Source organism: Carlito syrichta, unplaced genomic scaffold, assembly GCF_000164805.1.
Source record: "Carlito syrichta isolate Samal-C Ts95f unplaced genomic scaffold, Tarsius_syrichta-2.0.1 Scaffold311524, whole genome shotgun sequence".
In the NCBI taxonomy this organism is placed as follows: domain Eukaryota; kingdom Metazoa; phylum Chordata; class Mammalia; order Primates; family Tarsiidae; genus Carlito; species Carlito syrichta.
In genome coordinates, this window is record NW_007255620.1 from 489,488 (window position 1) to 505,676 (window position 16,189).

A 16,189-nucleotide genomic window follows, 5' to 3' on the forward strand; every position below is an offset into this window, starting at 1 on the left:
AATTAAAATGTTTTAATTCAGAAGGTATCCAGTCTTTCTTGACTGAATAATATATATATTAAGTTATAAAACAGAGATTTGGAAACTGAGGTTTGTGGCTGAGAAATTTAAAAATGATGAAACTTCTGAAGAGGAGAAACTCTGCAGATATAATAATTAAAGGAATATTATAATTATAATCCACTCAGGCAATGTTGGTAATATGGTTTGTATCTGAAGAATGGGAATCATAATGATCATTTGTCTTATGAGCCTTCCTTTTATTTACACTTACTCTTCTACCTTTTTGTTGTACTTCTTTCTTTTACTTGCCTTTGCCCTTTACTGGGACTTTTGTTTTTTTCTTGATTTCTGATTCTTCCTTTCCTTTAGCTTTGGCTTTTCCTCATCATGTTTCTTGTTTTCAGCATCTTTTCCTTCATCTTGATTTTTCTCTGCATCTCCCTCCTTTTCTTTGTCTTTCTTTACTTTATCCTCAGAACCCTTCCTTCCTTGAGTTTTCTGTCCTTTAGGGACATCTAACTCACTCTTGTTTATTTGGGCTTCCTCTCCTTTAGATTCACCTGCCTCACTGTTTTCGACTTGGGCTTCCTGTTCTTTCAGTACATCCACCTCACTCTTCTTTACGTGGGCTTCCTGTCCTTTCAATTCACCCGCTTCACTTATCTCTATTTGTGCTTCCTGTCCTTTGGATACATCCACCCTGCTCTGCTCTTCTTTGGCTTCTTGTTCTTTTGCTATATCTACCTCGCTCATCCCTGTTTCGTCTTCCTGTCCTTTTGGTTCATTTGACTCACTCTTTTCTCTTTGGGCTTCCTGTCCTTTTGATTCACGTGACTCACTCTTTTCTCTTTGGACTTCCTGTCCTTTTGATTCACCTGACCCACTCTTTTCTGCTTGGACTTCCTGTCCCTTTGATTCACCTGACCCACTCTTTTCTGCTTGGACTTCCTGTCCTTTTGATTCACCTGACCCACTCTTTTCTGCTTGGGCTTCCTGTCCTTTTGATTCACCTGACTCACTCTTTTCTGCTTGGGCTCCCTGTCTTTTTGATTCACGTGACTTACTCTTTTCTCTTTGAACTTCCTGTCTTTTTGATTCACGTGACTTACTCTTTTCTCTTTGAACTTCCTGTCTTTTTGATTCACCTGACTCACTCTTTTCTGCTTGGACTTCCTGTCCTTTTGATTCACCTGACTCACTCTTTTCTGCTTGGGCTTCCTGTCCTTGTGATTCACCTGACTCACTCTTTTCTGCTTGGGCTTCCTGTCTTTTTGATTGTGACTTACTCTTTTCTCTTTGGACTTCCTGTCTTTTTGATTCACGTGACTTACTCTTTTCTCTTTGGACTTCCTGTCTTTTTGATTCACCTGACTCACTCTTTTCTACTTGGACTTCCTGTCCTTTTGATTCACCTGACTCACTCTTTTCTGCTTGGGCTTCCTGTCTTTTTGATTCACGTGACTTACTCTTTTCTCTTTGAACTTCCTGTCTTTTTGATTCACCTGACTCACTCTTTTCTGCTTGGACTTCCTGTCTTTTTGATTCACCTGACTCACTCTTCTCTACTTGGACTTCCTGTACTTTTTGTACTCCCAACTCACTCTTTTTTGCTTGAGCTTCCTGTCTTTTTGGTACATCCGATTCACTCTTCTTTATTTGGGATTCTTGTCTTTTTAGTATTCTAGTGTCACTCTTTACCTTGACCTCCATTCCTATCTTGCCTTTCTCTAAATCAGTGCCTTTTACTTTTCTTTTTGGATACTTTTTGCATATTAATATCAAGGATTCATCAGAATCTGTAAACATGACTTCATTCTTTAGTGCTTTCTTGTTTTCTTCTTGGTTATTCTGAGATCTTGTAGTACCTCCACGTTTTAGAATCTGGGCTTTATAATTGGATTTTTTTGCAAGTTTTCCATCCATGTAACCTGGAAATATGGCTGACAAAACAACAAAAATACATTATTCAGATATCAAGTATTTTTCTCTTTATTTCTGTTTCCCCCTCATATTTGTTTCTTTTCATGTCTTAAAACTAACATACTGGAGATAGCTTGATATTTTCCTGAATCTCAAGTAATCTAAAATGGTGAATCTCTATACATACAATTATGGGAGTACTGATAAAATTCTAGACTCTTTTCAATAAATTGGAAGACTAATGAGAAAAAGAGTAAAATGTACTGTATATGAACTGATACTTTTTCAGCAGATTATGACTAATGAATAATGCTTAGCAGTTACCAGGGGATGTATTCTGAAAATAAACTATTTTAGGGAAAAATTATGGGAAGAAGCAATAATTATCTTTTAACTAGGAAAAGGAAACTCAAATATGCTTTCCATATCAAATAAGAGCACGTCTCATTATGCAAAAGTAATAACAGTACTAGCTAATAATTATCAAAAGCTTACCGTATACCAGGTACTCACTGTTTTGAGCATTTTATGTATTACATCATTTAATACTCAATGACAATCATATAGGGAGGCACTATTATTATCCCCATTTTACAGATGAAGAAATTGAGGTACAGAAAGCTTAAATGAATGTAAATAAGGCCATGTAATCAGAAAGTGGTACCTTTGGGATTTGAACCTGCATAGTCAGACTGCAGGGTTCAGTTTCAGTCATTACTTTAGACTATTTCCTGAAATATCTACTTATTCACTTTGCAAAAATTTCAGTTTCTTTGATTGTGTTCAGGTAAATTAGCTCTGCTATGTCTCAATTCCTATGTTACTTAGTAAACTTGAATTTGTTATCTTCTGATAGGTATTTGTGTTTATTTACTTTATTTTTATTTTTTTATTTTTTGAGTTGGAGTCTCACTTTGTCGCCCAGACTGGAGTGCAGTGACCACTCTTGGCCACTGCAACCTCGACCTGCTAGGTTCCGGCTATCCTTCCGCCTCAGCCTTCCAACTAGCTGGAACTACAGGCGCGCACTACCACACCCAGCTAATTTTTTGATTTATTGTAGAGATGAGGTCTCTCCAAGTTGCCCAGGCGGGTCTCGAACCCGCGGGCTCAGGCAATCCACTCACCTCAGCCTCCCAAAGCGCTGGGATTACAGGCTGAGCCACCGAGCCTGGCTGTGTTTATTTACTTTAAAAAGTAATTTGGTTCCCTGAATTAAGCTATCAAGGAGTTGTGTGAGTTCTTGCTGTGGTGTAGAGACTTATCTTGCTTTGAGAAGAATCTAGTTTTTAATATAGTAGAAAGAATACTGAATTTAAAAGCTGAATTAGAAGATCTGGGTTTACTAATCCTGCTAGCTGCTATTTGGGTGAATCAGTCAATACTCAAAGACTCACTTTTATTTAATCTGCTCTTTTCACTTTGAAGAGTTATTAAAGATTGTAGACAAATATTAAAGGAACATAGCCTTTGGAGACAGACTAGTTCAAATCATGGCTTTACACCTGACTAACTGGGGGACCTTGGGCAAACTTGACTTTCTTGTCTGTAAAATGGGTGCAATAGTAGTAGCTACCTCAAAGAGGTGTTATGAGAATTAAATAATGTTAGCTAAGTAAAATCATTCAGTCCAGTGCGTGGAATATATAATAAGTAGTCAGTAAATATTGACCACTACTGCTAGAAATGAATACAGGCAAAAAGTCTCTGCTCCAATTAAGACAAGGCATTCTTAGTTTCCAACAATAATTTAGAAGAGTAGTAGTTAATTTTATTACAAAGAAAAATTTCTTGTTTACAAATTATCAGACTTTTTGTTTTTTACCTTTAGGGTTTGATGTTTAAAAAATTGGCATATATGCAACCTCACAATTTTATCAGTTGCAAAAATGAAGGACATACGTATTTAGTTAAGAAGATAATTATAAATCAAAAGGATGTTCTAGTTCAGTCTTTTGGTTTTTTTTAAAATTTCAAACTTTTGACATCAAAATAAAAATAACATTAGGAACCTTGCATTATGCTTTCTGAATCCCTTTGAATATTTTACCCCTTAATGCTCTTCATTAAAATATGGTTACTGATATTTTATTCTAGACAAGCCAATTTTCCATTTTCTCATGAAAACCAGTGGTAACATATCCCAAGCATTGTTAAATTGATAAAAATAGTCCAGAATATTTTGATCTTTGGCAGTACTACCAGTGGGCATTGTTTTGTTTGGGTAAGGGTGTGGTGTGGAATAGGATAGAGAAGAGCATGCTTTTCCAAAGAAGCTTCTAACTTTAAGAATTCTGTGGAACATATCTCTCAAACAAGCTGATTTTTCTTAATATACAAATATTTTTAGTTTTATCATCTCTTAGGGGCAATTGCTTCTACTTATAATACTGCATGACCTTTTTTTTTGAGTTGTAGTCTCACTTTGTCATCTAGGCTGGCGTGTGCTGGTGTGATCATGGCTCACCCCAGCCTCAACCTCTTGGGCTCAGGTGATCCTTCTGCCTCAGCCTTCCAAGTAGCTGGGACTACAGGTGCACTCCATCATGCCCAGCTAATTTTTAAATGTTTTGTAGAGACGAGGTCTCACCAAGTTGCCCAGGTTGGTCTTGAACTCCTGGACTCAAGTAATCCTCTTGCTTTGGTCTCCCAAAGTGCTAGAATTATAGGTGTGAGCCACCATGCCCATCCTATAAGACTGCAGGATCTATTTTTAACCTAAATTTACCTTATAAATTTTATTAACCAAAATTAAACATTCTAGGATTCCATGAAGCACCCATGTCTATTCTAGCTACACCTTTTTAAATTTCATAAAATTTAAAACAGTTTTGTTCTTTTTCCCACAACATTGAAAAATGCCTCTAGTCACTTTTAATAGTATCTTCATACCCTTGATTAGTTTGACATTTTTCATTTTATCTTTTCTATCTTGAACTTAATTAACATGGATTAGGTATGCTGGGATTTATTCTTCAGTGCACCTGTAGTCCCAGCTACTAAAAAGGCTGAGGCAGAAGGATCACCTGAGCCCAGGAGGTCGAGGTTGTGGTGAGCTGTGATCACACCACTGCACTCCAGTTAGGTGACAAAGTGAGACTATAACTCACTAGCTATCCTATAAAGTGAAGTTTACTTTTATTTCAATTTTGCATTGCAGAAGTAAGCCACAAATCATTATTCTACCACAAAATTTTCTCTTCCTTCTCCCAGATTATTATTATTATTTTTTTGAGTTGGAGTCTCACTCTATTGCTCAGACTGGAGTGCAGTGGCTGGGAGCGGCCACTGCAGCCTCGACCTGCTGGGCTCCGGCAATACTTCCGCCTCAGCCTTCCAAGTAGCTGGAACTACAGGTGTGCACTACCACGCCCGGCAAATTTTTTTTGATTTATTGTAGAGATGAGGTCTCGCCAAGTTGCCCAGGTGGGTCTCAAGCCCGTGGGCTCAGGCAATCCACTCACCTCAGCCTCCCAAAGCACGGGATTACAGGCTGAGCCACCGAGCCCGGCTCCTTCTCCCAGATTTTAAGATAGTACATAAATCTTTTTTTTTCCTTGGACCTCATAATAGTCCTACATGTACAGTGTAAATCTTCATATTATAAAGATTTCTAAACCCTGGCTGAAAGTACATTTATTGTAGGCAGTAGCCTATACAACAAAGTTATAATACAATCAAAAGACTTAATCAAGACTTTTGGGATCACTGTAATACATTCAGTCTGATTAAAGATTAAAACTTTTAAGTGGGCTGGGTGTGGTGGCTCATGCCTGTAATCCCAGCACTTTGGGAGGTTGAGATGCGAGGATTGCCTGAACCCAAGGTTTGAGACCAACCTTGGCAACTTGGCGAAACCTCGTCTCTACAATTAAAAAAACAAAACAAAATTAGCTGGACATGGTGGCATGCACCTGTAGTTTCAATTACTTGGAAGACTGTGGCAGAAGGATCACCTGAAACCAACAGGTTGAGGCTGTTGTAGCCATGAGTGTGCCACTGTACTCCAACCTGGGTGACAGAGGCTGGGATTAAATGGGATTAATTTTTGTTGATGCTAAAAGATATCATGAAATAGTTATCCTATTAATAATTCTAATTATGTAATACTTAAAGTAATGTAGAAAATAGAACATGGACTTTGTTAAGAAACTATCCTAGGTTCTTAATTCAGTGATCATCAGGGAGAGCACAATCAGATCTAGACTTTTAAGAGATCTGCTAAGCATCAGAGAGAGAACTGTTTACAAATTATGTTGTAAAAGATCATATACTTATTAGCTGAATGAGGAGGTGAGAAATGAGAGACTCAACCTGACAGGATGATAATGTTTGATGGTCTATTGTCTTAAGTCTTTCTTTGAACAATGAATTAAACCTGTAACCATTTTTTCCTAAAAATATCAATTGGGAAAATGTGTTTAAAAGAATATAACACACACACACACACACACACACGAATATGTATTTTTTGAGTCAGGGTCTCACTCTGTTACCCAGGTGGTGGCATGATCACAGCTTTCTGAAGCCTTGACCTTCTCAGCCTCCTGAGTAGCTGGGACTACAGGTGCATGCCACCATGACGGCTAATGTTTTGGTTTTTTGCAAAGATGAGGTCTTGCTTTGTTGCCTAGGTTGGTGTCTAATGCCTAATCTCAAGTAATCCTTCTGCCTTGTCTTTGCAAAGAGCTAGGATTACGGGGGTGAGCCACCATGCCCAGTCAAAAGATTATATTAATATATTTTTATAAGAAATTACAAAACTGATTTTTTCTGGCGACTTAAAAAATTAATATTCATTAAAAACTAACTCTCCTCTAGGAAGAGACTTAGCCTGTGATTCCTTCTCAGTGCGCATGTATTAGTCAGGGTTCTTCTGAGTCAAGGTGATACATGAAATTAACGATCACAGCCTTCTTTCTTTTTACAAGAAAACACACAAGATCCCAGTCCTATCGCCTTTTCTATATGGGGAGGGCATTTGAGGGATGTAGGTACATCATGACCCCTCTGAACACATACTGTTTCTTGTACTGTGAATCACAAGGAAATAATTGCCTTTTACCTTCATCTTCCTGCCCTTCCCCCTCCCAGCCCACCCTCTTTCTAGTATGAACTGAGAAAGAAGAATGAGGCTTAAACATGATTAAATATACATAAATATTTTGTGCTTGTCAGTGTTTGGAATGGTTGAAATGTCTTACTAGGTTTAAGTCTTATTTACTTCTATGATTGTATATTTATAGAAATTAAAACAATTTTTAAATAAAGTTATTATTCTGTTTTGTTTTATATGTTTCTTTGAAGACCCAAGTCATGCATTAAGTACTTTAAAAAAGAGCTAAAAGCCAAACATTGATTTACATGGAAATTCTTCTATTTTTAAAAAGGATTCTTTTGTGTATATTGAATTATGCAACTTTCTTAGTAGATGTATATTTTTATTTACAAACATTTGATTTATAGATAAGGTCTCAGGACTAATCAAAAAAAGGCCATGTGTGATTCAGTATAGGAGGCAATTTGTTGATGTGGGAAGAGTGTGTACTTTGGAGACAGGGGGTTCTGAGTTAAAATCCTGACACTGATGTTTACCAACTCTCTAATCTTGGGCAAATATCTGATTTAGTTTCCTAATCTGTTAAATGGAGGATAATAGCCACCAGGCAGGGGTATGGTAAGAATAGGAGATAATAAGAGATACTGTTTTTGAAAGCACCTAGCACGGTGACAGTATAAAATAGGGTTTAAGTCCTATTGTTTCAAAGGTAAAGTTATTTAGAAGCCAACAAAAAGTAGATGAGATTTGTTCTTAACTAGTTTTATCCCCCAATTAATATGATTCAGAAGGTGTTCACTTATAACTAAAAAAAAAAAAAGAGTTTTAAATTCCCAGCAAAGAACTAATGGAATTCAGAAACCAATCTTTCATTATGTTTTGCTGAGAGTCAGGAAGGAGATTCTTTTTCAGAGCCTAGAAGATGGCCAGAGATTGTGGCATTCTTTCATATGAACTTCATCTCCTTGGCAACAATCTCTTCAAAAAGAGTTATTTAAAATCTTGGAAGAGACTGCAGAATAGGAATATTTAAAATGACCTTAGAAGCACAAGACTCTATTTTGGGAGTAGAAAAAGCCAGGCCAGAAAATAATTATAAGCAATGTAAAATGTCAGAATTGAGAATAGACACAGAACTTACCCATAGGAGACAGTGCTAAAAACAAAACACGAAATAAAGATCAGTGGGGATTTTCTAACTCAAGGAGAACCCACCTTCCTTTCTTTGTGAATTCAGAAACAGGACTTCCAGGAATATAAAACTCTCTGTTTCATCCTCAGGAGTATTGCTGGCCAAACCTCATAGACAGGGTTATCCTTAGGATGTCGTTTAGTTAATGTAAGAATTTGAAATCTCAGGTAAGTAATATCACTTCAAACTGAAATTCAAACTATTGCATTTTCTACCTTTCTTTGTTCTTTCATAAGTCAGTTTTCCTCCCACTGTCCTGATCAATTTGAACACTGTGTATTATTGGTCAATTACTAAAACCACCATTTTGTCCTGACACATATTCTTTTACGTTAATCTTAGAGGATTTTCTTTTGAGTTGGAGTCTCATTCCATTGCCCAGAGTGGAGTGCAGTGGCACACTCACCGCCACCCCAGCGTCGACCAGCTGGACTCTGGCGATCCTTCCACCTCAGCCTTCCAAGGAGCTGTAACGACAGGCACGTGCTACCGTGCCTGGCTAATTTTTGATTTATTGTAGAGACGAGGTATCACCAAGTTGCCCGGGCTGGTCTTGAACCCTGGGGCTCAGGCAATCCACTCGCCTCGGCCTCCCAAAGTGCTGGGAATACTGGGTGAGCCACTGAGCCCGGCCAAAGATTTTCTTTTTTTAGAAAAGATTGCCAGTTGCCAGATTATAGCACAGAGAAAACAGCCTTTGATGTGCTAGACTAGCAGAATATATGTGAATCAAATACAAGACCATTATCGTTTGTTACAAAAGGAAAATATGAGTCAAAATTGAAATATGAGAGAACCACTTATTTAAGAAATATTGACTACTCTAAGGTAAAATAAGTTTTTTTTTTTTTTAGTTGGAGTCTCACTCTGTCTCCCAGACTGGAGTGCAGTGGCACGCTCCCCGCCACTGCAGCCTTGACCTGCTGGGCTCAGATGATCCTTCTACCTCAGCCTTCCAAGTAGCTGGAACTATAAGCATGCACTATCACGCCCAGCTAACTTTTTGATTTATTGTAGAGATGAGTTCTCACATGTTGCCTAGGCTGGTCTTGAACCCGTGGGCTCAGGCAATCCTCTCACCTCGGCATCCTAAAGTGCTGGGATTATAGGCTTGAGACACGCACCCAGCTAACTTTTTTTTAAAGTTAGGATCTTAGTCTGTTGATCCGGCTGGAGTGCAATGATGCCATCATGGCTTACCACAGCCTCAACCTCTTGGGCGCAAATGATCTTTCTGCCTCAGCCCTCTGAGTAGCAAGGACTACAGGCTTATGTCACCATACCTGGTTAATTTTTGCACTTTTTGTAGAGACAAGGTCTCACTATATTGCTCAGGCTGGTCTTGAACTCCTGGGCTCAAGCAATCTTCCTGCCTTGGCCTCCCAAAGTGCTGGGAATACAGGTGTGAGGCACCATGCCCAGCCTAGAACTTTTAATATAAGAAATTCTGAGAAAAAGAACTTAAAGATCCTAGACACATAAGTACTAGGTAAGGAAGTGATTCAAACTTACTGATCCTTCCAGAACTGTCCACTGAAAGAGACAAAGGCAAACATATGAGTAGGTATTGAACTTTCCCTTCTTCTTAATCCCCAAGCCTCTGCATTGGGTGGAATCTATTATATGTCATTAACAGCTGTTTCATTTATTTAGCTGGGAGGAACCTTTATTTCCTTTCTGCCTTCTCTTGGCCTGTTGCAGTTTAGAAAGACCTTGTGATAAGCTACTTTAAGTCATCTTTACATATCACTGTTAATCATTAGCAAGTGTGTCTAGAGTGTCAAGATTACAACTTATAAAATATGGACTATATAATGGTCTTGCTTAGAAGATGTGTGCTAACATTATTTACTGACATTGTTTGATATGAAAATTTTTTTTCTTTTTTTGAGTTGGAGTCTCACTCTGTCGCCCAGACTGGAATACAGTGGCCGCTCCTGGCCACCGCAGCCTCGACCTGCTGGGCTCCGGCGATCCTTTCTGCCTCAGCCTTCCAACTAGCTGGAACTACAGGTGTGCGCTACCACGCCCAGCTACTTTTTGATTTATTGTAGAGATGAGGTCTCGCCAAGTTGCCCACGCGGGTTTCGAACCCGCGGACTCAGGCAATCCACTCACTTCAGCCTCCCAGAGGCGCGGGATTACAGGCTGAGCCACCGAGCCCGGCTGATATGAAATTTTTAAGGTACAGTTGTTGCCAGGTACTGAAATGTGTGTATCTCTTGTGTTGATGTTACTTGATATGCCAAACATAGAAAGCAAGAAATAATCAAGATAACAGAAAAGTATGAAATTCTGAAAAACATAATGCTAGGATCATTTTCCAGGGGTAAATATGTAGAATTAGGGAGGTTAAACCCTAGAGCAAGGGTTGGCAAAGTACAACCTGTAGAACAAAAGTAACTTGCTTTCTATTTTCTTATATCCTGCGAGGTAAGAATCTATGGATTTTATGTATTCAAATAGTTGAAAAAATAAGAATAATACTATTTTGTGATAATTGAAAATTATATGAAATTCAAATTTCAGTGCCTACAAATAGTATTTTATTGGTATATAACCATTCTCATTCTTTTACATATTGTCTATGACAACAGCATATTGTCTGTCAACAGTAGAGTTGAGTAGTTGTGAAAAACTTTATTTATTTTATTTTTTATGTTTGAGTTGGAGTCTTACTCTGTCGCCCAGACTGGAGTGCAGTGGCCGCTCCCGGCCACCGCAGCCTCAACCTGCTGGGCTCCTGTGATCCCTCCGCTTCAGCCTTCCAAGTAGCTGGAACTGTAGGCGTGCGCTACCAAGCCCGGCTAATTTTTAAAAAAAATTTATTGTAGAGATGAGGTCTCGCCAGGTTGCCCAGGCAGGTCTCGAACCTGTGGGCTCAGGCAATCCACTCACCTCAGCCTCCCAAAGTGCGGGATTACAGGTTGAGGCACTGAACCCGGCTTGTGACAGACTTTATGGTGTATAACACTTAAAATATTTATTATCTGGCCTTTTACAGAAATAGTTTGGCCATTCCATTCCTAGAAGAAAGTAAAGTGCTAGAAATAGATTAGAGACATACTGGTATGTATTTGATTTTCCTGCTCATTCTGGTTCCCTTCATCTGTGTTGTCTTAAATGCTAATAGAATATAGTTGGGTAATGAGAATTAGAAGAATAAATGCCAGTATGTTTATGGCAAAGAAGCTACAATTGCAAATTTGCATTTTCCTGGTTCTGTTATAGACTGCATCCTGGTGTTAGAAGCAATTTGTTTTACTATCAGAAAAAAATTGTTAATCATTTTCTTTAACAAAAATAAAATTAAGATGATCCCCCCCAAAAATACTAGTATGTATTTGAAAATCAAAACAAGAAGTAGGCTAATGGTCACATGTTTGGATCAAAAATGGAGTCTGTATCTGACTTGGGTCTAGGGTAATATTAATCTCAGAATTAATTAATTTTACTTAAAAGATAAAAAAAAATACAGTTCTTTCGCCCTCCAATACCCCAATTCTTTCTTCTAGGGTACCATCAAGACTTCTTGCAGAATACAGTGAAATATAGTGAGACAGCAGATCCCTTAGTGTGTTATAAAAACCTGATTCTTTTTACCATCTTTATGACTTTTTCTGTGGTCAAAGTTATTGTCATCTCTTTAATTGCCTTCTCTGTCAACTTGCCTTCCAGTCAACTCCCAGTATAGCTGCTAGAGGGATTCTCTTAAAATGTCCTTTCTGCTTAAGATTGACCAACGGCTCCCCGTCTTACTTGAGGCAAAGTCAAAGTCACTACAGTGACTTTTTTTTTTTTTTTTTCGAGTTGGGGTGTCACTCCTTCGCCCAGGCTGGAGTGCACGCACACTCACGGCCACCCCAGGGTCAACCTTCTGGGCTCCTGTGATCCTTCTGCCTCTGCCTTCCGAGTAGCCGAAACTACAGACGCACTACCATGCCTGGCTATTTTTAATTTTGTTGTAGAGATGTGGTCTCGTTAGGTCCCCCGGGCTGGTCTCGAATCCGTGGCCTAAGGCAGTCCACTTGCCTCAACCTCTCAAAGTGCTGGGATCACAGACTGAGCCACCGAGGCTGGCCATTACAGTGGTTTTTAAGGAAGGCTCTAGAAGATCTGACCTTCCCTTAGCTCTTTGCTAGCTTCTTTTTGTCATGTTTCCTTCTCTTCCAGTTATATACTATTTACTTTCTTGTTTTTCCTCATATAACCTGAAAATATTTCTACCCCAGGGCATTTTACTTGTTATCTCTTCTGATTGAAATATTTCCCACTCAGATATATCTGCATGACTAAATCTCTCACCTGTTTCATCTTCTATCTAGTAATCCTAGCAATGGGTGAGAATGGGGTGTTGAACTTTCCAACTATAGTTGTGTGCTTTTCTATTTGTCTTCAGTTTTCTATTAGGTGTTTTTTTTCTAATGTATTTTGAAGCACTATTGTTTGATGCATGCACATTTAAAATTTCTGTGGTCTTCCTATATTGATCTTTTTATCATGGTAATTTTATTTGCACCAAGGTCTACTTTATGTGGTCCAAGTTATTGTCATCTCTTTAATTGCCATCTCTTTATGTGATATTAATATAGCCACTTCTGCATTAAAAAAAAATCAATACCTTCATGGTATATATTTTTCATTCTTTTGCTTTTGTTGTTAAGCTTGAAGTGAGTTTCTGGTAGACAACATATAGTTGGGTCATGTTTTTTATATACATTAATCCCCAACATATGAATGAATTCTGTTCTGAGAGCGTGTTCATAAGTCCAATTTACTGTAAATCCAACAGAGTTAGCCTAGGTACGCAACTAACACAAACTGCTATATAGTACTCTATGTATTTAACAGGCTATACTGTCACCTTGTGGAGAGAAGTAATACATAAAAAATGCATGTTCACATCTTTGAAAGTTTACAACTTGAAAGTTCATATGTAGGGGAATTCCTCTGTTCATCTTTTATTTAAAAATTGGTGTATTCAGATCTACAGTATTTTTCTTAAATGGAAACACAAATAAATTTGTGTAATTTGGTTGAGTATTATGAGAAGCAAGTCTTAATTCAGTTATTTCAAGGAGGGGGAAGTCAGAAAAGACTTATTCTCTGTAGGTGTGGTAGTTTAAGTTTAGATGTGACAAACTTTAAGAAGAGGACACATACTAGTCTTTCTCTTCTATTTTCAATTCTACTTTAGTTAGTGCTTTCTTTGTTTACAGTTTGCAGTCTGTCCCTCCTTTTACTTCCACTTGCTACATCTTTATTTCTACCTTTTATCTTTTGGAATTTTGTTTTGTGACCCTATAGTTTCAGAATGTGAAGTAAACTCAGTAAATTATTTCCATGGTCTTCCCAGCATATTTTGTTAACATTGTTTCATTTTGTTTCATTTTGTAGCTTAATATTCTAACCAGAAAAATTGTTTTTTGCCCTTTCTGTGTGGTTACTTATTTCTATGGGCCTTTCATTTACCAAAAAACCAACCAACCAAACCAAACCAAAATAAAATGTGACATTATCAACAATATCAACCAAAACCAAAAACTCTATTAATATCTTCAAGAAATATTAGAAATGTGAAGGAAAAGAGACAGAAAACAGTTTGACTCCTGGGTGAAGAGTGCTCAGATGTCAAAAGTATCAGTAAAAATAAAGGAACCCAGATGCTATAGAAGACCAGAGGAAACTGAGAAAAACAATAGGAACTTACTGGTTGCTATTGGACAGATTGCTAAAAAAGAAAATAAAACAAATTAGTTAAGAAAAACTATGAACTGAATTCCCATCGGAAATCCACTTGGAACATCAGAAAAGGGACTTTTGGGAAACATTAACTCTCACAAGAATACGCTATTCCTTATTAAGTCAATTTTAACCCATTTTGATAACTTTAATATCCAGGCCATTTTGGGAATCCTGTGTGATGGATTATATGAGTAAAGGTCATTTTTTTCTAATGAAACAAAAATATTTTTAAGCATTCTTACCCAGGGCAAAGGGTCACATTCTTATGTTCCCTCTTCATCATCTTTTTTGTCTTTTTTTTGAGTTGGAGTCTCACTCTGTTGTCCAGACTGGAATGCAGTGGCTGCTCCCGGCCACCGCAGCCTCGACCCGCTGGGCTCCGGTGATCCTTCCGCCTCAGCCTTCCAAGTAGCTGGAACTACAGGTGCACGCTACCACGCCCGCCTAATTTTTGATTTATTGTAGAGATGAGGTCTCACCAAGTTGCCCAGGCGGGTCTCGAACCCGCTGGCTCAGGCAATCCACTCACCTCAGCCTCCCAAGGTGCGGGATTACAGGCTGAGCCACTGAGCCCAGCTCTTTTTTGTCTTTTGATACTCTCTTTCTTTCAGATCCCTGCCATCATGCCAACTCTCATCATGTTCTTTTTTACTGAACAGAAAGTTTATTTATAATTATGAGTTTTTAAATATTTGTCATATTAATTTTTAATGTATTTTCTTTGTGATAATCTCTGAGGTTTAATCAGAATTCTAAGGCCAGCTTGATAAATAACAAGTGTCAGAAGAAAACTTTCAGATATTTTAGGATACTGAAGAATAGCAGAATTAATAAAGAGAAAAGGAATTTATATACTAGGCTTACATCTTTCTGTGACTGAATATTTGTGTCCTCCTAAAATTTATATGTTGAAGCTCTAATCTCCAATGTGATGGTATTTGGAGGTGGGGCCTTTGGGGAGTAATTAGGTTATGAAGGTGGTACCCTCATGAATGGGATTGGTGCCCTTTTATGAGAAGAGACATGAGAGAGATGGTTTCTCTCTGCCATTTGAGGATACAACAGGAAGGCAATTGTCTGCAAGCCAGGAAGAGCACCCTGACCAGGAACAAAATCTCCTGGCAACTTGATCTTGGAATTCTCAGCTATTAGAGAGTGAGAAATAAATGTTTATTTTCACTCAGTTTAAGGTATTCTGTTATAGCAGCCTGAACTAAGACACATCTTTGTTAAAATACCAACACAAACAAATGTGGTTTTCTTTGGACATGGAGATGTTTGCTTGCACATTTCCCAGAGGTATTAGAACAGGGTAGAACAACAATGTTATAATGTCAAAAAAGAAATTCTAAGAACTTACATTTCTTGATCCTTCTATAGTCCTAAATCTTTCATAGTGAATATCTTTGGAGTTAGTAATGCTTCTTTTAATTTAAATGTTACTTTTATTTTTCTTCCTATTTCAATTTCTAATATCATATCTTTGTTTTATTTTTTACCTTCTGTTATACCCTCTTTTAGGACTTCATTACTTAGCTTACTTATTCCTTGTTTTACTTCAAACATATCAGAGTGATCTTATTTTAGGAATTTTATTTAAAAATTTTTGTACAAAATAATTTTTTATTATTTTGTAGAGATAATCTCAATATGCTGCCCAGACGGGTCTCAAATTCCTGGCCTTAAGTGATCCTCCCCTATCTTGTCCTCCTAAAGTGCTTGGATTATAGGCAAGAGCCACCATACACATTCAGAAATTCTATTGTTTAAAATAGCAAGCCCATATTATGTTATTTTCTTTATTCGTTGCATCGATAGATTTTTTTTTCACTTAAAATCAATAATTTTAGAAAATACAAGAAAATCTGGATGTAAAGAGATAGGGAAATATGCCACATAGGTTTTGAGTTAACATAAATGAATACAGCCAGTCAACACATGGGACCTGAACCCTGTGGAAAGCCAAAAGACACTAGAATTGCCAGAACTGCCAACAAGCAGTATATTGTTGGAAAACCAGAAGATACTAGAATTGCCAACCAAGCAGTATATTGTTGGGTTTTTGAAAAGAACTCTAATAAATCAATACACTACAAAGTTCAAGCTTCCAAAAATTCTGTTATCATATTTCTTTCTTTCTTTTTTAAAAAATAGAGATGGGATCTTGCTATGTTGCCCAGGTGGGTCTTGAACTACTGGGCTCAAGTGATCCTCTCATCTCAGCCTCCCAAAGTGTTGGGATTACAGATGTGCACCACCACACCAGGCCA

General features: G+C 37.8%; 1 protein-coding gene across 1 annotated transcript in view; it reads right to left on the reverse strand.

Moving 5' to 3' along the window:
- Positions 1 to 270: 270 nt before the first annotated feature.
- CUNH6orf10 (chromosome unknown C6orf10 homolog) overlaps positions 271 to 16,189 on the reverse strand; it is a 29,237-nt gene continuing 13,318 nt past the window's right edge. The window contains 1 exon segment of the mRNA XM_021717923.1: positions 271 to 1,943. Coding sequence (XP_021573598.1) covers positions 271 to 1,943 — 1,673 coding nt within the window.